This window comes from Salvelinus alpinus, chromosome 2 (genome assembly GCF_045679555.1).
Source record: "Salvelinus alpinus chromosome 2, SLU_Salpinus.1, whole genome shotgun sequence".
Taxonomy (NCBI): domain Eukaryota; kingdom Metazoa; phylum Chordata; class Actinopteri; order Salmoniformes; family Salmonidae; genus Salvelinus; species Salvelinus alpinus.
In genome coordinates, this window is record NC_092087.1 from 69,499,884 (window position 1) to 69,526,312 (window position 26,429).

At 43.3% G+C, this 26,429-nt stretch overlaps 2 protein-coding genes across 3 annotated transcripts in view; both read left to right on the plus strand.

Annotated features, from left to right (window-relative positions):
• LOC139567562 (scaffold attachment factor B1-like) lies at nucleotides 1-3,061 on the plus strand. Its single transcript, XM_071388917.1, has 4 exons — nucleotides 1-89; nucleotides 999-1,263; nucleotides 1,408-1,610; nucleotides 2,008-3,061. The coding sequence occupies exons 1-4, from the start codon at nucleotides 56-58 to the stop codon at nucleotides 2,343-2,345; spliced, it is 840 nt and encodes a 279-aa protein (XP_071245018.1). The 5' UTR covers nucleotides 1-55; the 3' UTR covers nucleotides 2,346-3,061.
• A 181-nt stretch (nucleotides 3,062-3,242) lies between these two features.
• The window catches only part of LOC139567561 (phosphoribosyl pyrophosphate synthase-associated protein 1-like), a 29,845-nt gene continuing 6,658 nt past the window's right edge, over nucleotides 3,243-26,429 (plus strand). The window contains exons 1-4 of one of the 2 annotated variants that reach the window (XM_071388915.1): nucleotides 3,243-3,812; nucleotides 12,357-12,409; nucleotides 18,262-18,328; nucleotides 21,921-22,093. In XM_071388915.1, the coding sequence (XP_071245016.1) occupies nucleotides 3,730-3,812; nucleotides 12,357-12,409; nucleotides 18,262-18,328; nucleotides 21,921-22,093 (376 nt within the window). In that variant the 5' untranslated portion in view covers nucleotides 3,243-3,729. Of the gene's footprint in view, nucleotides 3,813-10,068; nucleotides 10,088-12,356; nucleotides 12,410-18,261; nucleotides 18,329-21,920; nucleotides 22,094-26,429 lie in introns of those variants that run through there. The other variant, XM_071388916.1, reaches the window with a different exon arrangement.

Below are 26,429 nucleotides of genomic sequence, written 5' to 3' on the forward strand. Positions count from 1 at the left end.
TGTACTGTGACCTCAACATTTTGTGTGTATCAGCTGATCCCGGATATATGCAGATATGGAACGTGTGGTGGAGATGGCAAATAACGGTGGTGAGCCCGACATAAACTGCTACGTCTGACATTACATATTTTATTGTTCATAAATCCATAACCAGCATTTGTCATTTTTATGCGGCTCGTGTGATTTTCCTGTGCGCGCGCTGGCCCATAATAAACAATGCAACATGTATACTTTAATATTCTAACTGTGTTGCCTCTGCATGGGTAGACGTGCCGTGCTGCTTGCACTTGTGCCTGGAATGGCAAAGCGTTTTAGCAACTATCCTAATTCACCAGGCAAATAGGGGGCTTCGGCTTTTGCTTTGTCAGTGAAAGTGATAATATCGGCTTTGTTTTGTATGACAGCTGATCCCCAATCGCCAACAAATAGCCTACAGGTCGTTCACAGTTAAATTACGTTAATGATTAAATACTTTGCCAGGGTTGTATTCATTATAGCCTATTCTGTTACAAATCGTTTCGCCCTGTTGCAAAACCGTTTACTCCAAACGGAAAACGCAAACGAGAGCTTCTCTTGGACAAATTAAAATAGAGCCCCACCCGTTTTCTTTACGTTTCCTTCTTAAACGGAAACGGTTTCCAAAATGTATACAACCCAGGTATGTTTCCCTAACATTCACCAATGTGAACCCATTATATTCAGCCCAGTAGTTTATCTTGCAGCTCCCTATAAAACATAATGTTTAACTTCTTAACCTATGCATCACGATTGTATAAACTAGGCGGCCTACCAGTGGTTATTTCCTTACCATCTGGATTGTCTATCTACTTTCTGAAGTAGCAATTGAGGAGGAACAGTCAGTGAAGCTTGAACCAGTGTTACAGGATAAGTGTACTAAGGCCCAGACCTCTTGGCAAAGGTCATATGAGGATTCTATACCAATAGTCTACGACTTAGATATCGCCTCTCACTTTTTCCGTACCCCTTCCTCTCCCCAGGTTTCTCTCTCGCCGGTCCTTCCACCACTCCCCGCAAGCGACAGGTGCGATTCTCCGCCCGCCACGACATCCTGCTGCTCCGTGAGGTCATTGCTCAGAACCCATTCTGCTCCAAGGAGTCGGGTCGTATCTGGGCCCGTGTCGGGGAGATCATCACTGCTGCCCTGCAGGACGAGAGCTTCGAGGTGGACGCCCGGCGTTGCAGGGAGAGGACCATGCTGCTGCTGGACTACTACAAGAAGCAGGACTTCCCCAGCCTACGCAGGTTGGTCAAGACTGGCCAGAAGTTGACATTAGACATACATACACAAGAGTCTACACAAGGCTTAATAGGAGGAATGTATTAGAAGCTGATACCCAACCCTGTGTGTCTGTGTCTGTTCATGCTTATGTGCCTGTATGTGTTCAGGTTTGGGACAGAGAGGCTGTATGCCCAGAAAGAAGACCTACTCCACGAGGTGTTGGAGCTGGAGGCAGAGAAGGGTCTTCTGGCCAGCGGGGAGAGTAAGTACCAGGATGAGGAACTCAGGAAACGAGCCCTGGAAGAGCTGGCTAGTCTACCAGAGCAGGACAAACCCATCATTATCTCCACACAAACAGGACAACCCAAAGGTAAGAACCCCATCCAAGTCTGTTTAGATCTGTGAGGTGAGAGAATAACTTTTAGATCTGTGATCATATCCAAAGGGATATTTGGGTAAAGGGTAATTGCTTACAATGCCCTGCCCTTGCCCCACCTAAAACACTATTCTCCTGTTTTAGAATGCCCTGCCCTTGCAGAATACTACAGAATACTGAGAATACTGTTTTAGGTGGCCTGCCCTTGCCCCACCTCTATGTGTCGGTACTCAAGAGACTCACACAGTGACATGTTTGCTCCTCAGCAAAAATGTTTGAGTGACTACAGACCAAAGAAATGATCACCAAAAAAACGTTGACCTTTTGAGACGTTATCCTCCCCATCTCAACTATGTCCCTATCTATTCTCTCCCCTCCCTGCCCCCTTCAGTCCCCATGACCCCAGAGCCCGAGGAGGAGCAGGAGGACCTGGCGGAGCTCTCGCTAGTCTCGGCGGCGCCCATGGCCAAGCAGCCTTGCCAATGCTGCTGCCAGACCTACTCAGAGATCCTCAGCTTCCTGGAGAAGCGCTCGGAGGCGGAACAACGACTGCGGGAGGAGGAGCTATCGCTGAGGAGGGAGGAGCTAGAGATCCAGAGGAGTAAGATCACTCTGGAGAGAGAGAGGCTGGGGGCGGAGAGGAAGGAGAGGGAGAGGAGGTTCGAGCTGGAGAGCCAGGAAAGACAGGTCATATTGGACCTGCTAAAGGAGAAGGTGCTCAAAGGATGAGAGGATTGGTGGGGTGGTGGCGGGGGGCAGGTGCTGAAGTAACCCTAGGTGTATGGTGTGGACATAACATTAAGACATTGGGAGGGTGGTACTACCTCTGGATCGCACCCTCTGCACTTTGCTCTACGCCAATGGCCTTAGTGAAGGAATCAGCTGTGACACCCATATCCAAGTGTGGAGATCCATGCCTAGCATTGAGCTAAGCTGGATGACCGCGTTCCACAAGGACACTGTGACTAAAAATAGGTAGCACATCCTCACACTGTACATACCCATACATTATCTTATTAAACAAACCCTTTGGTGATAGAATAACAAGCTGTTCAACAAAAATATGTTTTATAGTGAAAAGACAAATTGCCAACAATTCTCCCAATGTCAATTAACTCTTTAGTCAATTCTGACTTTATGGTCATTATTATGAAGCTGTTCCCGCTGAAAATTCCAAGAAAGTACTTGCATAACCTACTAATGATATGGATGGCTGCAAGCAATTTAGAAACTGTATTTGTCAATTGAGGAAAGAGTGAAGAAAAGTTTAATTACAGTATGTAGGCTAATTAGATTTCTAGGAAATATGACAAAGTTGTGTAACAATTTTATTTGTATTGTATTGAATTACATATGACCTACCGTTCCCCCTGAAATACCACTTTTTAAGCATTTAAAACAGAATATGTTACCTACATGTTTCTTCAATATAACCCATTACTTTAGCGACTCTTTACGTCTTTTGACGCCTGCTACGTAAGGTTACTCTTTGACCTCGCGCATGATTGAAGTGCTCTGAGTGGTTGAAAATTCGAACAAACCACCCTCCTCTGTTCCAAAGCAGCACTTGCATTGGATTATTCTACTGCCAATATGTTAATCTTGGGCTACCCAATGAAATTACTCGTTTTCTTTTCTTTGATGCAACCTCATTGCTACAAAGTTTACATTAGCTACGATAGAAGCAACATTGTATACACGTTTTGAGATTATACGAGTCTGATATAGTGTATTTCTATTGCAAAAATATTTTTCAAATTGAAGAATTAGGTGGAGCGCGTTTTTCATAGAGTAGCTTTCAGATCTATGTGCGGATGTGGAACAACTCAGTTTATCCGTTTTCTAGTTTGTTAGACCAGTCAGACTGCGATCGATAAATAGACTTGTTTACTTACGCCAGTTATGTAGGTTAGCTACATGTAGGCCAGGGTTTATGCTTTGAGATTTTGTAACATTCCGCACTCATTCGACGTATTTCCATGTTCTTAAATCCTGAATTTATAGTCGATATTGTCCATGTGAGTAGGCAAAATACGTGGTTATTGACTTTTATTGAGCTTCAACTCTCGTCTGTCATTCTCACACTTCAAAGTTTTCCTATAGTCACTCAAAAATGAATATCTCAAAAAGTGGGTACCGTGTATTTTCTGCCAACTCGACCACCGCATGCACAGAGCTCGCCAAGAAGATCACAGAGTAAGTAAATGAATCTCTTGCAACTCCCTCAAAATACATGTTTTTCTCTTCAACTGGATTTTGAACGTAGTTAAGACAAATTAGTGATGTCCTAGCGCAGTGGTTCCCAAACTTTTGCTGTTACTGTACAACCAACTGAGTTTTGCTCTGCCGGAGTACCCTTGAAGTACCCCCTCGTGCATTTTAGCAGTAGGCCTATGGTCTCATGAGTCTTCTTAAGTACCCCCTGTGGATAGGCCAAGTACCCCTGGGAACCACTGGTCTAGTGGTATAGGCCGCTGCTTCTAGAGAACATGCACAGCTGCCAGTGTGGGTTTGAATCGGGCCCAGTGCTCTTTCAGCAAAAACGTTCCTCTCTCATATCCAATAAACAATAAAATAAGTAAGGGACAGGACTGCCCCCCTCCTTAAAAAAAAAGAAAAAAAAAAGTAGTGTGAAAATATCAGAATTGGGCTGTCTGTGTAAAAGCAGCCTATTAAGTCTACTTTCAGGTCGCTAGACTCCAGAGGATCTGTCACTCAAAATTGCAAGGATGAGAGCGAGGATGATGTCTCACATAACTTTAAGAGACTTCAAGCAAACTGGGCTAACAAACAGATCCCATTCTCGGCAAACAGTATTTCAAACATAGGAGCAGTTACAGCTGCTGCCCCGGCCCCAGACTGCTCCGTTTTTCCGATTCACATGTTTAAGATACAAGTGCATCGGTCCGCGGACTCCAAACCGATCCAAATGTAACATGCATTGGTCAGAAAATTCATTCACTAGAGATACTGGTTTAAAGTCCAGGCTTTGTCGCAGCCAGTCGCGACCGGGAGACCCATGGGGCGCCGCACAATTGGCCCAGTGTCGTCCGGGTTAGGGGAGGGTTTGGCTGGCAAGGATGTCTTTGTCCCATAGCGCTCTTGCGACTCCTGTGGCAGGCTGGGCGCATGCACGCTGACAAGGTCGCCAGGTGTACAGTGTTTCCTCCGACACATTGGTGTGGCTGGCTTCCGGTTTAAGGGAACATTGTGTCAAGAAGCAGAAGCTTGGTTGAGTCGTGTTTCGGAGGACGCACGGCTCTCGACCTTCGCCTCTCCCGAGTCCATACCAGGAGTTGCAGCGATGAGACAAGACTGTAAGTACCAATTGGATACCACGAAAAAGGGGTAAAAAAAAAAGGTGAATGTTAGCACTCATCATTTCAAAAAAGGCTACATCATTTTTAGAAACAGGAGTTTGGCCATTGCGAAGGTACCTGTAAAGCAGGCTTGCAGCGAGCCACTGGGGATGCTAAACACCCTTTTGGCCACTCTTGCCTGGCTGGGCAGAGATGCGTAGTTGTTTTATTTTTCTATAGGTTGGCCTAAAAGTTTAAGCAAAATAATCCAATCAAAACGGAAAGCTCCTTGAAAGTGGGAATATGCCTGGCCTATTGGGCCAAAATCAATTATGGCCTACTGTATAGATAATAGAACAACAGTGAACAAAACTTTTAAGAGATCTGATTTTTAGATTAGAAATACTTTGCAACAATGACACTTATCTATCCACCATGTTCCTTTCTTTTAGCTTTTAGTAAGTTTACATACACCTTAGCCAAATACATTTGAACTCAGTTTTTCACAATTCCTGACATTTAATCCAAGTAAAAATTCCTTGTCTTAGGTCAGTTAGATCACCACTTTATTTTAAGAATGTGAAATGTCAGAATAATAGTAGAGGGAATGATTTATTTAAGCTTTTATTTCTTTCATCACATTCCCAGTGGGTCAGAAGTTTACATATACTCAATTAGTATTTGGTAACATTGCCTTTAAATTGTTTAACTTGGGTCAAACGTTTCAGGTAGCCTTCCACAAGATTCCCACAATAAATTGGGTGAATTGTGGCCCATTCCTTCTGACAGAGCTGGTGTAACTGAGTCAGGTTTGTAGGTGTCCATGCTCGCACATGCTTTTTCAGTTCTGCCCACACATTTTCTATGGGATTGAGGTCAGGGCTTTGTGATGGCCACTCCAATACCTTGACTTTGTTGTCCTTAAGCCATTTTGCCACAACTATGGAAGTATGCTTGCGGTCATTGTCCGTTTGGAAGACCCATTTGCGACCAAGCTTTAACTTCCTGACTGATGTCTTGAGATGTTGCTTCAATATATCTACATAATTTTCCTTGCTAAGTGCACCAGTCCCTCCTGCAGCAAAGCACCACCACAACATGTTGCTGCCACCCCCGTGCTTCACGGTTGGGATGGTGTTCTTTGGCTTGCAAGCTTCCCCCTTTTTCCTCCAAACATAATGATGGTCATTATGGCCAAACAGTTCTATTTTTGTTTCATCAGACCAGAAGACATTTCTCCAAAAAGTACGATCTTTGTCCCCATGTGGAGTTCCAAACTGTAGTCTGGCCTTTTTATGGCGGTTTTGGAGCAGTTGCTTCTTCCTTGCTGAGTGGCCTTTCAGGTTATGTCGATATAGGACTCCTTTTTCTGTGGATATAGATACTTTTGTACCTGTTTCCTCCAGCATCTTCACAATGTCCTTTGTTGTTCTGGGATTGATTTGCACTTTTTGCACCAAAGTACGTTCATCTCTAGGCGACAGAACGTGTCTCCTTCCTGAGCAGTATGATGGCTGCTTGGTCCCATGGTGTTTATACTTGCGTACTATTGTTTGTACAGATGAATGTGGTACCTTCAGGCGTTTGGAAATTGCTCCCAATGATGAACCAGACTTGTGGAGGTCTACACATTTTTTTCTGAGGTCTTGGCTAACTTCTTTTGATTTTCCCATGATGTCAAGCAAAGAGGCACTGAGTTTGAAGGTAGGCCTTGAAATACATCCACAGGTACACCTCCAATTGACTCAAATGATGTCAATTAGCCTATCAGAAGCTTCTAAAGCCATGACATTTTCTGGAATTTTCCAAGCTGTTTAAAGGCAGTCAACTTTGTGTATGTAAACTTCTAAACCACCGGAATTGTGATACACTGAATTATAAGTGAAATAATCTGTCTGTAAACAAATGTTGGAAAAATGACTTGTGTCATGCACAAAGTAGATGTCATAACCGACTTGCCAAAACTATAGTTTGTTAACAAGAAATTTGTGGAGTGGTTGAAAAAACAAGTTTTAATGACTCCAACCTAAGTGTATGTAAACTTCTGACTTCAACTGTATACACAAAAGTATATTCGCATAACTAGGCAACACAGAACCACACTGACCCATTGTAAAATGAGAGGCTGTTCTTCCCATATTAAAAAATATCCAAGTCCAACATGCCTAGCTCTGCCCACTGGGGCTTGGCTTACGGAGCGCTCTTTGAAATAAGCACTCGTATAGTCGTATTCCATCGGCTCGAATTCTCTCACCACACCGGTGCAACGTTATCTTCCCATTGTGGATCATTCATTAACCATGTTGTGGGCCTTATAAAACTACTCACCGTTTGTTTACACTTTTTTCAGTCATGTTACATCATTGACTAGCTAGCTAATAATGTAACTTTACCAGTATATCCAAACATTTTGGGGCAAAGAGAGAGAAGGGATAGCTTCTTCAGGATATCAATGATCATAGCAAAGAATGAATGACATCTCTTGCACCTGACATTTTTAGAGATGGTGGACAATTTTCAATGTAATGCATCTCAATAGCACAATTGTGTTTACACAATGTAGATGCCTAATATTCCACAAATAACAGGTATTCATATAAACATTTGAGCTTTTATAATAAAGAAATGTCTTTACACCACCACTTTAGTGTTCAAAAGTACCTATAGGCCCAATATAACCTGTATCTCAATCAAGATTTATTTTATTTTTAATCTAGTGCTCTTAAAATTGAATGTGGTGGGCCTTACTTTTCGTAGTGCTCCTAACAGCAAAATGTTAATTTAGAGCCCTGCTGACCAGGCCTAAAATTTCCCGGCGGCATTGACGGCCCTTGTGTGGCCGTAATGCCCCTTAAAAAAAATCCATGCCCGGCAGCCAAAGTGCTCCGAAGCACCTCTCACTCACACGGTTCTCTCAGATATCTCAATTCTTATTAGCCAAATGCCCGTCACGTGATCGTGTCCTCACAGGCATCGCAGCTCTGAAGTAGGCTACTAGTGAAGACAGACACATCGGGGATGCAACGGTGAACGTCTTTCTTATCAAATTCCGAGGTGCATATTGAAGATGTTAGAAGAACCGTCCACATTTACTTTTCGTCAGCCAAGATGAGTAAAACAGCAAAAGCACTAACCTATGTCAATCTACTATCCCCACATTACAAAGGTTTACTTATTCCATTGGACGGCTTGTCATTCGGTGCTATAAATAAATATTCCAAGGAGAGACTCTGGGACAGTTGTTGGACAAAGGATCTCAAGTTAATACAGCCAGTGTACGTTAAAAAATACTTTTAAAAGCAATGAGGCTGATGCAACAGATCAGAACGTTTAGCTTAAAATGTTGATAAACTATTCGTCCATTTCTTCACATTATAAGCGCAGCAATGCACACAGGGCAGTATGCTATAAGCATGAATGTTCCAAAAATGCAATTAGCGGGAAAACCCCGCTCTCCAAAGCACACTGCATGGGTTGTTACTCTGACTAGGATTGTGTTGAGAACATGAAAGAAATACTGGTTTCAATGGCATATGAGGAAGTGTTTATGAAAGAATCCCCTTAACATTCTTATGGTCAGAACGCGGGAAGACATGCCTCATAAAATGTCAAAAAGTCCAGGTTTTAGAGTTAAATGTACACTGCCATGGCCTCCCGAGTGGCGCAGTGGTCTAAGATACTGCATCACAGTTGTTGCGGCGTCACTACAGACCTGTGTTCGATCCCAGGCTGTGTCACAACCGGCCGTTACCGGGAGTCCCATAAGGCAGCGTCCAGCGTAGTCCGGGTTAGGGGAGGGTTTAGCCAGCGGGGGGCTTTACTTGGCTCATTGCGCTCTAGTTACTCCTTGTTGCGGACCGGGCGCCTGCAGGCTGACTTCGGTTGTCAGTTGAGTGGTGTTTCCTCCTACACGTTGCTGCAGCTGGCTTCTGGGTTAAGCGGACGGGTGTTAAGAAGCGCGGTTTGGCGGGTCATCTTTTGGAGGATGCATGACTCAACCATCATCTCTATCGAGCATGTTGGGGAGTTGCAGCGATGAGACGAGATCGCAAATTGGATATCATGAAATTGGGTAACATTTAGAATAATTTCAAAATAAATAAAATAATTTTAAAAGGTTTACTGCCTCTGCTCAGATTGCAAGGTGGGTGATGTTGCAATGGGCAACAGGCGTTGGCCTTTGCGAACAGTGCCTCGAGTATGACAGAATCAAGCCTTTAGACGTTAATATTAATTATCCTACATCATATTTGTCAAACATGACTGTAGTTTAGCGCATATATATCCTTTAGTTAACACAATCATCGTTTCCCTTCACTGTGGCAATTGTGATCAAATCAATGCGATATTAGCCACTTTCAATGAAACGTACCAAAACGATATATGCAAGAGTTTGTTGTACGTTGTCGAGTCTGTTTGAAACCAATGAAAGCCAGTCATGGCATTGGGGAAAATTTTAGCTTTCTTCAAAAAATGAATTGTTAGAATGGCTAAATCATTTAACAGTGTACCAGGGGTACTTGCTACTGTGATTCCTCAAATGCAGAGCCTGTTGGGAGTATTTTTTTGAATACGAAATTATACTTATTATTATTATTGTTTGCTAGCTCAGCTGGTTAGCTAGCTCTGTCTCATTGACCACCAAACGTTGCTAACGCTAGCCACTTAACTTGTTCTTGCGATGTTTATTAACTAGGTAAGTTCGCCATGTTATTAATACAACTCGCATCTGCTGTCGACAATAGGATACAATTTGAGAGAACTGGTTTGCGCCAAGTGGTTGTAGCTTTGACAGCATGTTGACAATGAATTCAGAGCCATTCAGTGGTTAGCCACACTACAAACATACTTTTACCAGGTTCCCAAGAAGCAATTATAATAACAAGCCACCAAAACATACCCAAGAGTTTCTCGATTTAGCAAGGGGCGGTGTGTGTTTAATTTCATTGTGTATTAAAAACACAGTGAGATAATTGTGAGATTCCGCCAGTGGTTAGAAGGGGGAAATTGGGCTTCCCGGGAAAATGTTGTCCACAACAGTAACCAAGGGGGTCTGGGCTTAGCAACGGGTCAATAGTCAGCAAGTGTAGCAAGGAGGAATGGGCCGTGAAGGCAGACACTGCTGGCTCACAAAGACTGCATCTTATCTTTGAGGGCTTCTGATGTCAGAATGTAAGTTAAAAGGAAGGGCAATCTCTTGGGGAAATTGTTTAGTTAAGTGTAACTATCTATATGAGCTGACTGTGTGTGTAAATGATGTATGTCTATGATGTATGTACTATGTAGGCACCTGATCTGACCCATAAGGGAGACTAGGCATTACCTATCAGATTAGGGGGGACATTGTAGTCTATTTGTCCCCCCCCCCCCCACTTTGGTTCTGAAATCACCATCACCCACTAATTAAACTTGTCATTTTTGCAGATTAAGTGTCCGGGCTAGGAATGTTTCAATATTTATTGTTTACAAATTATGAGTCAATGAATATATACTGAATGTACAAAACATTAAGAGCAATGGTTTGTTAATATTTGTCTTTCCCATTCACCCTCTAAATGGCACACACACAATCCATGTCTCAATTGTCTCGAGGCTTAAAAATCATTCTTTAACCAGTCTCCTCCACTTTATCAACACTGATTAAAGTATATTTAACAAGTGACATCAATAAGCTTCACCTGGATTCACCTGGTCAGTCTGTCATGGAAAGAGCAGGTGTTCATAATGTTTTGTACACTTCGTGTATGGCACAACTGGATTCCACCCATCTCAAAGTCGAATGGTTTCTACCAGAGAGATCTTCTCTTCTCGCTTTGGCCATGTAGTGTGCCTCACAAGTGATTGCTGTCCTTATTATGAAATTATCAACTTTACCCTGTATATCTAAAAATGAGCATATACACTAATTGTTTAATACAAAATGACCAAAACTGTTGCTGATCGTGAACCTAAACAATCAAAATAATATCTATTGTAAGGCATGTTCAGCAGTTATAACCAGATGAGTCCGTTTGGGATCCTGAGTGGCGCAGCGGTCTAAGGCGGTGCTAGAGGCGTCACTTCAGACCCAGGTTCGATCCCGGGGTGTATCACAACCAGCCAGGATCGGGAGTCCCAATAACGGCGTACAGTTGGCCCAGCGTCGTCCGGGTTAGGGGAGGGTTTGGCCGGGGCAGGCAGTCATTGTAAATAAGAATTTGTTCTTATCTGACTTGCCTAGTTAGATAAAATTAAAAATTAGTTGTCTCTGGTAGATTACTTTTATTCCGGTAAAAATATTTTCAACAGCACACAGACCGCTGCACCACTCGGGAGCCCCATCTAAGGCACTGCATCTCAGTTCTAGAGGTGTCACCACAGACACCCTGTTTCGAATCCAGGCTGTATCACAAGGAAAAGGGGGATATCTAGTCAGTTCTACAACTGAAATGTGTCTTCTGCATTTAACCCAACCCCTCACAGGCCTAAGATCACCATGCGCAATGCCAAGCATCGACTGGGGTGGTGTGAAGCTCACCGCCTTTGGACTCTGGAGCAGTGGAATCGCGGTCTCTGCAGTGATGAATCATGTTTCACCATCTGGCAGTACGACAGACGAATCTGGGTTTGGCTGATGCCAGGAGAACACTACCTGCCCTACTGCATAGTGCAAACTTTAATGTTTGGTGGAGGAATAATGGTCTGGGGCTGTTTGTCATGGTTTGGGCTCGGCCCCTTAGTTCCAATGAAGGATAATCTTAACGCTACAGCTTTCCTGTTTCAGCATGACAATGCCCCCATGCACAAATCAAGGTCCATACAGAAATGGTTTGTTGAGATCGGTGTGGAAGAACTTGACTGGCCTGCACAGAACCCTTTACCTCAACCCAATCGAACACCTTTGGGATGAATTGGAACGCCGACTGCGAGCCAGGCCTCGTCGCCCAACATCAGTGCTTTCACTTCAGCGGATGGCGAGTAGCCATGTCATAAACAACTCACTTTGCCATTCTCACTGTTCTCACTCAATGTTTTTGTACGGTCAGGGCATTTGAGAAACAAGTGGACTAGTTAAGTAGCCCAGCAGTTAGTGTTGGGCCAGTAACAAATGTCGCTAGTTCGAATCCCCAAGCCGACGAGGTGAAAAATGTGCCGATGTGCCCATGAGCAAGACCCTTAACCCTGAATGCTCCAGGGTCACCGTTGATAATGGCAGACCCTGGGTGTGACCCCACTCTCTGATTGTCTCTCTCGTTGAGTTTGAATATGCAAAAAAAACATTTCCAATTCACACGTGCATAATACAATTGTACTTCTATGAAATAGGACAAATATATAAGCACCCACAATAATAATCATTATTCTTATTAATAATAATAATTGATGACAGTTGGGCATGTTGCTTACAAGGTGGGCATTCCTCCTGTTCTTTTACTGTCTAACATCTTCCTTCTCCTTGCAGACGGCTTGGCGTAGACTTGGGAAAGTCAGTTGTTTACCAAGAGTCCAACAGAGGTGAGATGCCAGGTTATCCTTTTCAGCTTCATACAGTATACACAGTGTTCAAAACATTAAGGACACCTTATATGTGAACGACCAGCTCGATTCGGTCTTATGTGGCAAAATTTTATTTTTAAAAATATTTTTTTACATTGGATAAAAGTAAACTTGGAGCTAGAAAATGGTATCATACACTACAGTTGAGGAACAATTGGGAAAGTACTTCTTCTTTGAAAGTTGATAAACATGTAACCCCACTTTTGATAAAATGGCCCTTAAATGTTTTGTTACACCTATTGGAGAGCTCTTTGTCTACACCCGTTCATTATCGTTCACACCCTCTTAAGCCTTAGCCCCACCCATCTCTTTACGGATTCACGTGAGGCCATGTGCTAAACCGAGTGAGTACAGTAGTGTACTAAACAAAGATTAAGACTAAAGGTTTATACTATGTCTATTGACATGTCTGTATACAGTTGTCGCAGTGACACCATGAACATTCTATTGTCGTCCAACATCAAACTTATCGTTGTCGTTATGAAAAAGTATAAACACAAAAACGACAGGCTGTATGACATCAGCACCCTGGTGGTTCAAAATAGCATAACTGGTGTATTTTAACACATTTAACATTACATTTAAGTCATTTAGCAGACGCTCTTATCCAGAGCGACTTACAAATTGGTGCATTCACCTTATGATATCCAGTGGAACAACCACTTTACAATAGTGCATCTAACTCTTTTAAGGGGGGGGGGGGTTAGAAGGATTACTTTATCCTATCCTAGGTATTCCTTAAAGAGGTGGGGTTTCAGGTGTCTCCGGAAGGTGGTGATTGACTCCGCTGACCTGGCGTCGTGAGGGAGTTTGTTCCACCATTGGGGTGCCAGAGCAGCGAACAGTTTTGACTGGGCTGAGCGGGAACTGTACTTCCTCAGAGGTAGGGAGGCGAGCAGGCCAGAGGTGGATGAACGCAGTGCCCTTGTTTGGGTGTAGGGCCTGATCAGAGCCTGAAGGTACGGAGGTGCCGTTCCCCTCACAGCTCCGTAGGCAAGCACCATGGTCTTGTAGCGGATGCGAGCTTCAACTGGAAGCCAGTGGAGAGAGCGGAGGAGCGGGGTGACGTGAGAGAACTTGGGAAAGTTGAACACCAGACGGGCTGCGGCGTTCTGGATGAGTTGTAGGGGTTTAATGGCACAGGCAGGGAGCCCAGCCAACAGCGAGTTGCAGTAATCCAGACGGGAGATGACAAGTGCCTGGATTAGGACCTGCGCCGCTTCCTGCGTGAGGCAGGGTCGTACTCTGCGAATGTTGTAGAGCATGAACCTACAGGAACGGGTCACCGCCTTGATGTTAGTTGAGAACGACAGGGTGTTGTCCAGGATCACGCCAAGGTTCTTAGCACTCTGGGAGGAGGACACAATGGAGTTGTCAACCGTGATGGCGAGATCATGGAACGGGCAGTCCTTCCCCGGGAGGAAGAGCAGCTCCGTCTTGCCGAGGTTCAGCTTGAGGTGGTGATCCGTCATCCACACTGATATGTCTGCCAGACATGCAGAGATGCGATTCACCACCTGGTTATCAGAGGGGGGAAAGGAGAAGATTAATTGTGTGTCGTCTGCATAGCAATGATAGGAGAGACCATGTGAGGATATGACAGAGCCAAGTGACTTGGTGTATAGCGAGAATAGGAGAGGGCCTAGAACAGAGCCCTGGGGGACACCAGTGGTGAGAGCACGTTGTGCGGAGACAGATTCTCGCCACACCACCTGGTAGGAGCGACCTGTCAGGTAGGACGCAATCCAAGCGTGGGCCGCGCCGGAGATGCCCAGCTCGGAGAGGGTGGAGAGGAGGATCTGATGGTTCACAGTATCAAAGGGAGCCGATAGGTCTAGAAGGATGAGAGCAGAGGAGAGAGAGTTAGCTTTAGCAGTGCGGAGCGCCTCCGTGACACAGAGAAGAGCAGTCTCAGTTGAATGACTAGTCTTGAAACCTGACTGATTTGGATCAAGAAGGTCATTCTGAGAGAGATAGCAGGAGAGCTGGCCAAGGACGGCACGTTCAAGAGTTTTGGAGAGAAAAGAAAGAAGGGATACTGGTCTGTAGTTGTTGACATCGGAGGGATCGAGTGTAGGTTTTTTCAGAAGGGGTGCAACTCTCGCTCTCTTGAAGACGGAAGGGACGTAGCCAGCGGTCAAGGATGAGTTGATGAGCGAGGTGAGGTAAGGGAGAAGGTCTCCGGAAATGGTCTGGAGAAGAGAGGAGGGGATAGGGTCAAGCGGGCAGGTTGTTGGGCGGCCGGCCGTCACAAGACGCGAGATTTCATCTGGAGAGAGAGGGGAGAAAGAGGTCAAAGCACAGGGTAGGGCAGTGTGAGCAGAACCAGCGGTGTCGTTTGACTTAGCAAACGAGGATCGGATGTCGTCGACCTTCTTTTCAAAATGGTTGACGAAGTCATCAGCAGAGAGGGAGGAGGGGGGAGGAGGGGGAGGAGGATTCAGGAGGGAGGAGAAGGTGGCAAAGAGCTTCCTAGGGTTAGAGGCAGATGCTTGGAATTTAGAGTGGTAGAAATTGGCTTTAGCAGCAGAGACAGAAGAGGAGAATGTAGAGAGGAGGGAGTGAAAGGATGTCAGGTCCGCAGGGAGGCGAGTTTTCCTCCATTTCCGCTCGGCTGCCCGGAGCCCTGTTCTGTGAGCTCGCAATGAGTCGTCGAGCCACGGAGCAGGAGGGGAGGACCGAGCCGGCCTGGAGGATAGGGGACATAGAGAGTCAAAGGATGCAGAAAGGGAGGAGAGGAGGGTTGAGGAGGCAGAATCAGGAGATAGGTTGGAGAAGGTTTGAGCAGAGGGAAGAGATGATAGGATGGAAGAGGAGAGAGTAGCGGGGGAGAGAGAGCGAAGGTTGGGACGGCGCGATACCATCCTTTAACACCAATAATCCCATCCGTTTAAAAATGAATTTAGTTCATGTAAATCTAGCAAACCAGGCAACTAAAAGCAAATTTCTAAACAATGTTTTTGGTCGTTTCTAGCTTGTTAGAAACGTTTCTAACTTTACAATTTAATGGCAAGCTAATTAGAGAATATCTTATGGTTATAGTTTTATAACTTGGACACTGTCTCGTTGGCCTAATGTTATATCCTAATTTGTCTTTGGTGCAGGTCATGTTCACATTACTGTCTCTGGTATCCACGCACTATATCAAATAATAAATGTTTATTTGTCACATGCATAGGATACAAAGGTGTCAACACGACAGTGAAAGGTTACTTGCAAAGTGGAGTCCTTTTTTAAATTCTTTTAATTGTTTTTTAGACAACGAACCATAATCCCAACTCATAACGTTACTGTCCTTTATGAATCTACAGGTAGCTAAAGCTAACCAACTAGTTTCAATGTTACTTAGCTAGCTAACATTAGGCAATAGCTAGCAATGCGAATGGCTCTGAGATGTGAATAATATTACTACACAGATCATACACGTAATGTTAGCTAGCGAGACAGCCAGCCAGCTAACGTTAGCTAGCTAGCTAACAGTACGCTTTAACTTCCAATGAAAATGATTTTCTGCCAATTAGAAACGGATAATATTGGAAAAGGTAGCTAGCTAGGCTCTCTTACCCATATTCATAGATTAACATTTCTCCCTCACGGATGCCATGGTTCACCTTATTTTGAAGATGTAATCCGGAGACAGGTGTTTTGTACAACAGCCTTCTGTGCGTTCTCTTTTTGACTCCCTCTGCATATTTGCAATCAAACGACAGAATTTTCTCCATTTCCTTAGCTATCATACTCTGCTTCCACCGGGCATTCCACCGATTTCAAAACTGTCCCCACGAAAGTGGAAAACATTAGCAACACCTTTGCAGTCTTTCAAAAAAGGAGCGTTTGAAAGGATTACCTACACATACTGAGCAGCTCATGTTATAGAAACAAGCGTGTCCAGCCCATCCATTATCTCAGCTAATCATGGCTAGCAGAAAGGTTCCTGTCTTTTTCCATAGCTTAACCAACAAGGCTCGTAATTTAACTATTTTATTTGTATTTACAGATGGCATACAATTTTGTTATTAAGGCACTTGAGAGTTCACATTACAGAAATAAGCATTTTGATTTAAAAAAAATCTTTACATTCAAATACCTCATGTGAAGTAGTGACGCGACAGGAGTTTTCCTGAAACGAGTCACATATTGAGTTGCACCCCCCCCCCACACTTTTTCCCTCAGAACAGCTTCAATTCGTGGGGCATGGACTCTACAAGGGGTCGAAAGCGTTCCACAGGGATGCTGGCCCATGTTGATTCCAATGCTTCCCAGAGATGTCAAGTTGGCTGGATGTTCTTTGGGTGGTGGACCATTCTTGACACACACAGGGAAACTCTTGAGTGTGAAAAACCCAGCAACGTTGTAGTTCTTGACACAAACCAGTGCACCTGGCACCTGCTACCATACCTCGTTCAAAGGCACTTAAATATTTTGTTTTGCTCATTCACCCTCTGAATGGCGCACATACACAATCCATGTCTCAATTGTCTTAGGTAAAGAAGGGTTTTTAAGCCTTGTCTCTTCCCCTTCATCTACACTGATTTTGAAGTGGATTTAACAACTGACATCAATAAGGGATCATAGTTTTCATCTGGTCAGTCTGTCATGGAAAGAGCAGATGTCCTTTAATGTTTTGTACACTCAGTGTATATAAAGTCTACAGGCTTACTATAGAACTATAGTATAGATCCCTTAAACTCAAATCTGGACCTTGAAGCCAGTTCCACTGCATCTTTTCATTGTTCCCCATTAATCAGGGACTGATTTAGACCTGGGACACCAAGTGTGCAAGTAATTATCAGGTAGAACAGAAAACCAGCAGGCTCTGGACCTCGTAGTGTAAGAGTTAAATGTCCCTGGTATACAGTGCATTCGGAAAGTATTCAGACCCTTTGACTTTTTCCACTTTTTGTTACATTACAGCCCTATTCTAAAATTGATTAAATAGTTTTCTTTCATCAATCAATACACAATACCACAATGACAAAGCAAAAACAGGTTTAGACATTTTTGCAAATGTATTACATTTACATAAGTATTCAGACCCTTTACTCAGTAGTTTGAAGCACCTTTGGCAGCGATTACAGCCTCAAGTATTCTTAGGTATGACGCTACAAGCTTGGCACACCAGTATTTGGGGAGTTTCTTCCATTTTTCTCTGCAGATCGGCTATAGCTCTGTCAGATTGGATGGGGAGCGTCGCTGCACAGTTATTTTCAGGTCTCTCCAGAGAAGTTCGATCAGGTTTAAGTCCGGGCTCTGGCTGGGCCACTCAATGATATTCAGAGGCTTGTCCCAAAGCCACTCTTGCGTTGTCTTGGCTGTGTGCTTAGGGTTGATGTCCTGAGCACTCTGGAGCAGGTTTTCATCAATGATTTTTCTCTACTTTGGTCAGTTCAGCTTTCCCTCAATCCTGTCCCTGCCGCTGAAAAACATCCCCACAGCATGATACTGCCACCACCATGCTTCACTGTAGGTATGGTGCCAGGTTTCCTCCAGACGAGATGCTTGGCATTCTGGCCAAAGATCAATCTTGGTTTCATCACACCAAAGACTCTTCTTTCACATAGTCTGAACGTCTTTAGGTGCCTTTTGGCAAACTCCAAGCAGGCTGTCAACGTGCATTTTACTGAGGAGTGGCTTCCATCTGGCCACTCTACCATAAAGGCTTCATTTAATACATTTTAGAATAAGGCTTTAACATGAAGAAAATCAAGGGGTCTGAATACCTTCCGAATGCACCGTAGATGATGGTCGGCATACTGTATGTTGGGTTACTTGCTCCTGAAACTGATTTGCTTCTTTTTTTTTATTTACAGAAACCAGGGTGGACGTGAAGGAGTCTGTTCGTGGTCAAGACATCTTTATCATCCAGACCATTCCAAGGTGAGAGGATCCGGGTGTCTTTTCTTCTACACCATCTGAAATGAGTGTGTCTATTCTAGTTGGTTGGATATGCCGTATCGCCACAGCACCAAATGGATCATTAGAAACTAGGTGAGAGGAAAGTAAATGTATTCCCTTGTGAAATTAGGCAGACGTTGTTGATCCATCGCTGATCAGTCAGAATTGACCCCCGTGGGTCTCTGTCTCCACCAACATCTTTTCATCCAGTGGTTATGTCATTCATTGGTTGGCAGGAGCTGCCTGGTGAAGTGAGAGAGCAATATTAACAGCCAGCTAGGGGGCACTGACCTGTGAAGAGTAACTTTCCTGAATTTCTTATGTATTTTAATCGAAAACCAGATGTTTTTGGCTTATTTATAGTGAAACGCATCAATTCCGGTCTTCATTTTGACAGTTCATTGCAAAAGTGATATATTTAGGTATTTTAGTAGTAAATCTAGCTCTTTTTGTATCTAGCGGTTAAATTCAACCATTTGAAATCATAATGTAAAGGAGGCACCTTAATATAGTGCCTCTTCAGCATCTCAAGGGTGGGGTTTGGTATGAAATCCACTCCCTTCTAGATGGGCTGGCTGGTACCACCTCAAGGCTCACTTAAAGCAAGTGACAGCACGCCTTATTTGCAATGGTCTTGGTAAGTGGAGTGTGCCAATATATTTTGCATGAGGCTTCCTTGACTAAACTACTGACGGTACACAACTCAAAAGGCAGTAAGGCACATTTCCACATATGACCAAATTCAATGTTTTTGATTACCGTTTCATACATTTATGTGCTTTTACGAAGAATAAAAACGTGGGCTATGAGGATTTTACGTTTTATATTCGTAGGTATATCCATCATAACGAGAAATGGGTGACAATGGTGGCCATGTCAACTCATATTTTCTCCCAACTGCTATGACTAATTGGTGGCTCATAGTTCAATGGTTGGGAGTTCTAATCCCACATGAGCAAGATATACATTTTTATTTATCCCTGGTAGTAGTTGTAGGGTTTTACTCGCCTGTTCTGCACCCCTAGGCGAGACAAAAAAATAGCTGCCCCTTCAAGAATAGTCCCAAGTAAGCAAAAATGTTGGAAAGACGTCTAAAATAAATTTTTCCAGACTGAATGAAAGGTAAAAAGACATCTATTCCGGACGTTGAAATAATGTTCGTTTTCGGTTCTGAATGAAAGTTGACAAGATGTAATTCATAGATGTCTGTTTGTTCCAAATAAAGGCTGGTCCAGACCGGACAAAAAAATAAGTCCAAAAGGCGTCAGCATCGGTCTGTGCTTACTGAGGTATAGCCTACGCAGGGATGGGGAACTCCAGTCCTTGGGGGTGGGAGGGGAGTCAAACTTTTTCCACATCCCTAGTCAACACAGCTGCTGAAACTAATTCCATTCTAAACTGAAGATAAAAGTGTGACACGAATCATCCCTGGCCTACAGTGTTGTCTAAAATGTAATTTTATGAATGCCCATCTGTGTGGTAGGCCTACCATTGGTAAAACACAAAAAAAGACGACCGGACCAAAAAAAGACGTCCAAAAGACGGTGTCGGTCCGTGCTTGCTGGGGTGTAGCCTACCATGTCAGCCCACAATGGTGTAGGCCCATCATTTGTGAAACAGGCCGTTGCATTGGCGTTATTAGTCCTGATTCCTGTGACTAATACATTTTGCAATTTAAGCTGTATCACCTATCCAATTTTATCAGTAGGAGTTATCCTGAGCCTATTTGCAATGTGTTTACACAGCGGGAAATACAGAATTTTATTTTTCACTAATATCAGCTTGTAAAAAATGTACGCATACAAACTTTGAAACCACTGATCATGAAATTTAGCTCATGGGATGAATGTCCTGGACAGCAATTCTGAGTAGCCTATTTGTCTATTTTATTTTGACCTGTCCTGTTTTTAGGATATGTTTGTTAATGTCAGTGCATTCTTTATTTGATTGGAATGCTGTTTAGGTTAGGCTATTTGATTTGGGAAAAACCTGTATGATGTAAAAAGTGTCCGTCTCATTACATTGTCATACATTTTATCTCCAGCCTGTAGGCTACAGAAAAGGCCACATACTCTTTCTACCATATGCTACATGATTTATGTCATTTCTTTTGATGGTATGTTGGTGGAACGCCGCAGCGCTGTCTCTCTCCAACAGCGCCCTGGAGAGGTGCGCTTGGAATGGACAAGATAAATATTTTGCGTCCCTGCCTTTGACAAAGTTTGCACTGCTTATCATAGGGCAGCATCAGCGCTCACTTTAAAAGCCCATATGCCACAGGTTGAGAGAAGTTGTCATTGTTTTTGGGCAGAATTCTGTGATGTATTGTTGGAGGTGAATCTTGGTCAATTTAGCTCAGAAAATAGCGCCAATCTGACACCATAGGTGGTCACCTAATCCTACCTAATGAGCGGGCCGGCCCTGGTGCCCAAGACTAATCTGTGAGTTAATTTGACAATTGGAAAAAGAGCTACTGTGTAAATAATGTAATACAGGTTGGATTGAATTCAGCCCCTAATCTTCATTTTCAAGGTGACGATTGCATTTTTCCCCCAACGCCATACTGCAATAAATGTGAGTCCACATTTAAAATATATATTTGTTTGCATCCCAAGGGGGATTCGATCTTAAACCGCAAGTGGCAATAGATGTCAGGAACTTGGTGACTAACCACTGTGAGCTGACTGTCCAGAGATGTATTTGCTCACAATGCACATCACTTTATTAGATGATGCTTTAGTGAGAAAGTGTTGGGAGCAGGTATAACTGTTTACCCACCCCCGAAATGAATATTTATGAGTAATTCCCCCCAACCACAACTTCTCGCCTGAATGCATTTTTAGAACATATGAAGGGTTGGGCAAAGGGTGAAATTGGGGTTGAGTTACTCTTTAATGATTGTGGTTGGCTCTGCTGTTTCAGGATGCTGCCTAGGCCAAATCTACTCTGGCACTACCTCATTGCACTCTTTGTATGAGTTAAGCTACTAATTATAGTGTTTGTAAGAGTGCATCAAGTCCCCAACAAAGTTTGCCTCTGGTTCTCTCATGAACTGGCTGAGTCCCCTACAACAATGGAGTCGTTCTTCGATACGATCTTGAGAGGTTTAATTATTTAGAAATGCCCCAAAAGCTTTCAAGGTTATACTTCAGGGTTTAGGGAACGACTATTAGTGTGGCGCTCAAGTAAGTTAACATTGTAGGATACTGACTAGCGTCATAGACTCACTCAAATGCGTAGTGGATGTGTTTCAACAAAGACGAGTGTTCACTCTGTGAGCATGAACATTCTGTGGGGCCAATGTGGTCTTGAGACGCGCCGACATCTTGAATTCTATACCACGTCAGTTACTACGACATGCAAATTTTAAAACCATAACACAGCAGCCAGTTTTATTCAACAGTTTACTGAAATATCTACAATAACTACTCTTGACTCTATCTTACTTATCTTATCTCTATCCAAATATCTACACATACTACTCTTTATCTCACTCTTTCTTATCTTATTACATTATCTTATCTCTGTCCGTCTGTCTCCATTGCCTTTTGAACGGTTCTTTTGTCCTGCCCAGAGATGTGAACACGGCCATCATGGAGCTGCTGGTCATGGCCTACGCTCTCAAGACTAACTGTGCCAAGAACATCATTGGGGTCATCCCCTACTTCCCTTACAGCAAGCAGTGCAAGATGAGGAAGAGGGGCTCCATTGTCTGCAAGCTGCTGGCCTCCATGCTCGCCAAAGCCGGTATGATACTATATGGCTACTGTGGTTTTCTTGTTGTTGTGATACCAATATAAAAAAAATTGGTTGCATAAATGGTTACAATGTTTTAGGAAGATGGTTAAAACACTGCTAAGATAAGTTGTACACAAATGAATCATTTGGTAGGAGTTATACACGTAGTTATTATGAAAAAAAATGCTTTACCACGTACTGTGAGGTAACGCAGCCTGGTCTCAAATCAACTTTTATTAGTCACATACACGTGTTTAGCAGATGTTATTGCGGGTGTAGCAAAATACTTGTGTTTCTAGCTCCAGCAGTGCAGTAATATCTAACACGTAAATATTAACAATTTCACAATACACACAAATAAGTAAAGGAATGGAATTAAGAATATATAAATATATGGACGAACAATGTCAGAGTGGCATAGACTTAAGATACAGTATATACATATGAGAAGAGTAATGCAAAATATGTAAACATTATTAAAGTAACTAATGTTCCAATTACTAGTGCCCAATGATTTCAAGTATATGTATTTAGTCAGCAGTCTCTAATGTGCTAGTGATGGCTATTTAACAGTCTGATGGCCTTGAGATAGAAGCTGTTTTTCAGTCTCTCGGTCCCAGCTTTGATGCACCTGTACTGACCTCGCCTTCTGGATGATAGCGGGGTGAACAGGCAGTGGCTCGGGTGGTTGTTGTCCTTGATGATCTACTAGACGTAACATAGGAAATGTAAATCCCGGACACAGAAGTTGTATGATATGTTACGTATGGTTACATAAGACAGATGGTCTAAGGCAAAAATTTGAAGTTGGGTGGGTGGGCGGGCTTACACGGAACCCAAACCGGCTGCGCGCGTGCGCCATCGTGCATAAATGTATTTTGCCCCCCCCACACCAAACGCGATCACGACACGCAGGTTAAAATATCAAAACAAACTCTGAACCAATGACATTAATTTGGGGACAGGTCGAAAAGCATTAAACATGTATGGCAATTTAGCTAGTTAGCTTGCACTTGCTAGCTTACGTTAATTTGTCCTATTTAGCTAGCTTGCTGTTGCTAGCTAATTTGTCCTGGGTATTAACATTGAGTTGTTATTTTACCTGAAATGCACAAGGACCTCTACTCCGACAATGAATCCACACATAAAATGGCCAACTGAATCGTTTCTAGTCATCTCTCCTCCTTCCAGGCTTTTTCATCTTTGAACTTATATGGTGATCGCATCTAAACTTTCATTGTATTACCACGACAACCGGCAACAAAGTTTGTCTTTCAATCACCCACGTGGGTATAACCAATGAGAAGATGGCACGTGGGTAGCTGCTTCTATAAACCAATGAGGAGATGGGAGAGGCAGGACTTTCAGCGCGATCTGCGTCAGAAATAGGAATTACTTCTATTTTAGCCCTTGGCGTCGCAGACGCTCGTTGGCACGCGTGAGCAGTGTGGGTGCAATAATTGTATAACATGGATTTCTACATTTATTTTGCGAGGCTCGTGCACACAACGTTTCCGGTCGGGTCAGCATGTTATAAGGCGAATGTCTAGCAACCCAAAGGTTGCGAGTTCGAATTTCATCACGGATAACTTCAGCATTTAAGCTACTTTTCAACTACTCAACTACTAGCATGTTAGCTAACCCTAACCCTTTTAGCTAACCTTAACCGCATCATACGTTTTGTAACTTTATAGTACGTTTTGGAAATTCTGAACATATTGTACGTTTTGAAAATTCGTAGTTTATTTTTATTCAACCTTTAATTTAACTAGGCAAGTCACTTAAGAACAAATTCTTATTTACTATGACGGCCTACCAAAAGGCCTCCTACGGGGGCTGAGATTGTAAAATAAAATGTAGGACAAAACACAGCATGGCAGCAACACATCATGACAACAACATAGCAGCAAAGCAACATGGTAGCAGCACAAAACAGTACAAACATTATTGGGCACAGAGGGCAAGAAGGTAGAGACAACAATACATCACACGAAGCAGCCACAACTGTCAGTAAGAGTGTCCATGATTGAGTCTTTGAATGAAGAGCTGGAGAGAAAACGGTCCAGTTTGAGTGTTTTTTGCAGCTCGTTCCAGTCGCCAGCTGCAGCGAACTGAAAAGAGGAGCGACCCAGGGATGTGTTTGCATGGGGGCCTTTAGCAGAATGTGACTGGCAGAACGGGTGTTGTATGTGGAGGATGAGGGCTGCAGTAGACATCTCAGATAGGGGGGAGTGAAGCCTAAGAGGGTTTTAGAAATAAACCTCAACCAGTGGGTCTTGTGACGGGTATACAGAGATGGCCAGTTTATAGAGGAGTATAGAGTGCAGTGATGTGTCCTATAAGGAACATTGGTGGCAAATCTGATGGCCGAATGGTAAAGAACATCTAGCCGCTCGAGAGCACCCTTACCTGCCGATCTATAAATTACATCTCCGTAGTCTAGCATGGGTAGAATGGTCATCTGAATCAGGGTTAGTTTGGCAGCTGGGGTGAAAGAGGAGTGATTGCGATAGAGGAAACCAAGTCTAGATTTAACCTTAGCCTGCAGCTTTGATGTGTACCATCTACCTATACTCCTAAGTACTTGTATGAGGTAGCAATCACACTGTGTGGGGAGCGGGGCATTCTTATTACGAAACCACATTACCTTTTTGTTTTGGAGGTGTTCAGAACAAGGTTAAGGGCGGTGAAAGCTTGTTGGACACTAAGAAAGCTTTGTTGTAGAGCATTTAACACACAATCCGGGGAAGGGCCAGCTGAGAATAAGACTGTATTGTCTGCATATAAATGGATGAGAGCGCTTCCTGTTGCTTGAGCTATGTTGACATATAAACTCAGCAAAAAAAGAAACGTCCTCTCACTGCCAACTAACGTGTAAATATTTGTATGAACATAAGAATCAACAACAGACATAAACTTAACAAGTTCCACAGACATGTAACTAACAGAAATGGAATAATGTGTCCCTGAACAAAGGGGGGGTCAAAATCAAATCAAAAGTAACAGTCAGTATCTGGTGTGGCCACCAGCTACACTAAGTACTGCAGTGCATCGGGCAGTTGTTGTTGCCATCCTGTACCTGTCCTGCAGGTGTAATGTTCGAATGTACCGATCCTGTGCAGGTGTTGTTACACGTGGTCTCCCACTGCGAGGACGATCAGCTGTCCGTCCTGTCTCCCTGTAGCGCTGTCTTAGGCGTCTTAGGCACGTTCACATAGATGAGCAGGGACCCTGGGCATCTTTCTTTTGGTGTTTTTCAGAGTCAGTAGAAAGGCCTCTTTAGTGTCCTAAGTTTTCATATCTGTGAACTTAATTGCCTACCGTCTGTAAGCTGTTAGTCTTAACGACCGTTCCGTAGGTGCATGTTCATTAATTGTTTGTGGTTCATTGAACAAGCATGGGAAACATTGTTTAAACCCTTTACAATGAAGATCTGTGAAGTTAATTCGTAAAAATCCAAATAACTTTGAAAGACAGTGTCCTGAAAAAGGGATGTTTATTTTTTCCCCCTGAATTTATAATACAAATTGTAATTCATAACATATCATACGAAATGGGTGATGTACATCCACAAATTAATAAATACCATACGAAACATAACATATTAGATGGAGTGTCTTGGATTTACGAACAGAATAATACGAAATGCTCTGAGACCGGGTAACGTTACACCATAGCAAGTAAACTCTGTCACCACATACAGCTAGCAGAAAAGCTAACGGTCATATTATGGTATTTTAGTAGGGAAACACTTATTGCATCACCCTGTAAAAGCTAACACCCTGACTAGACCCGGCACATTGCATGCGCAAGCATGTGTACAAAAAAAATGTACACGTGAATGTTATTCAATCATTTTATCCACATTGCTCTTGTGCGTTAACGAGCGTCTGTGTTGCCGAACGCTAAAATAGAACTTGTTTTCGTTTTCACAAGGATACAAACCCACGTAGGTGCTTGAAAGTCTAACGAGGAGAGAATAATAAAAGGGAAACAGTTAGTTATCTTTGACCTGTGGATTAATCGTCAGAGTAGAGAAACACAATTTTGTGTAACCCGGGGTCTAACATCTAAAAAGAGGACCATATGCATGTCAGGTTAAATAACAATCCAATGTTCATCTCCCAGGCAAACTAGCTAGCCACAGCTAGCTAGATAAACATCTGTGAATGTTTTTGTTTCGATCTGCCCCGAAATTAATAGAATTGATTCACACTTGGATTTCACACACGTGTCTGGTGGGGATGGACAGAATTATAATTTGCACGCGGACATGCGCAAGCCAGTCTAGCCGGGGTGTTGCTTGACCCAGAGGTGGATAAAGTACCCAATTGTCATACTTGAG

Bases quoted from the DNA above. Each gene is read 5' to 3' on its own strand.
- LOC139567562 (XM_071388917.1), top strand. From the start codon at position 56: ATGGAACGTGTGGTGGAGATGGCAAATAACGGTG. The intron at 1,264-1,407 runs GTTGGTCAAGAC...GTATGTGTTCAG, and splicing joins GACTTCCCCAGCCTACGCAG to GTTTGGGACAGAGAGGCTGT. The intron at 1,611-2,007 runs GTAAGAACCCCA...TGCCCCCTTCAG, and splicing joins ACAAACAGGACAACCCAAAG to TCCCCATGACCCCAGAGCCC.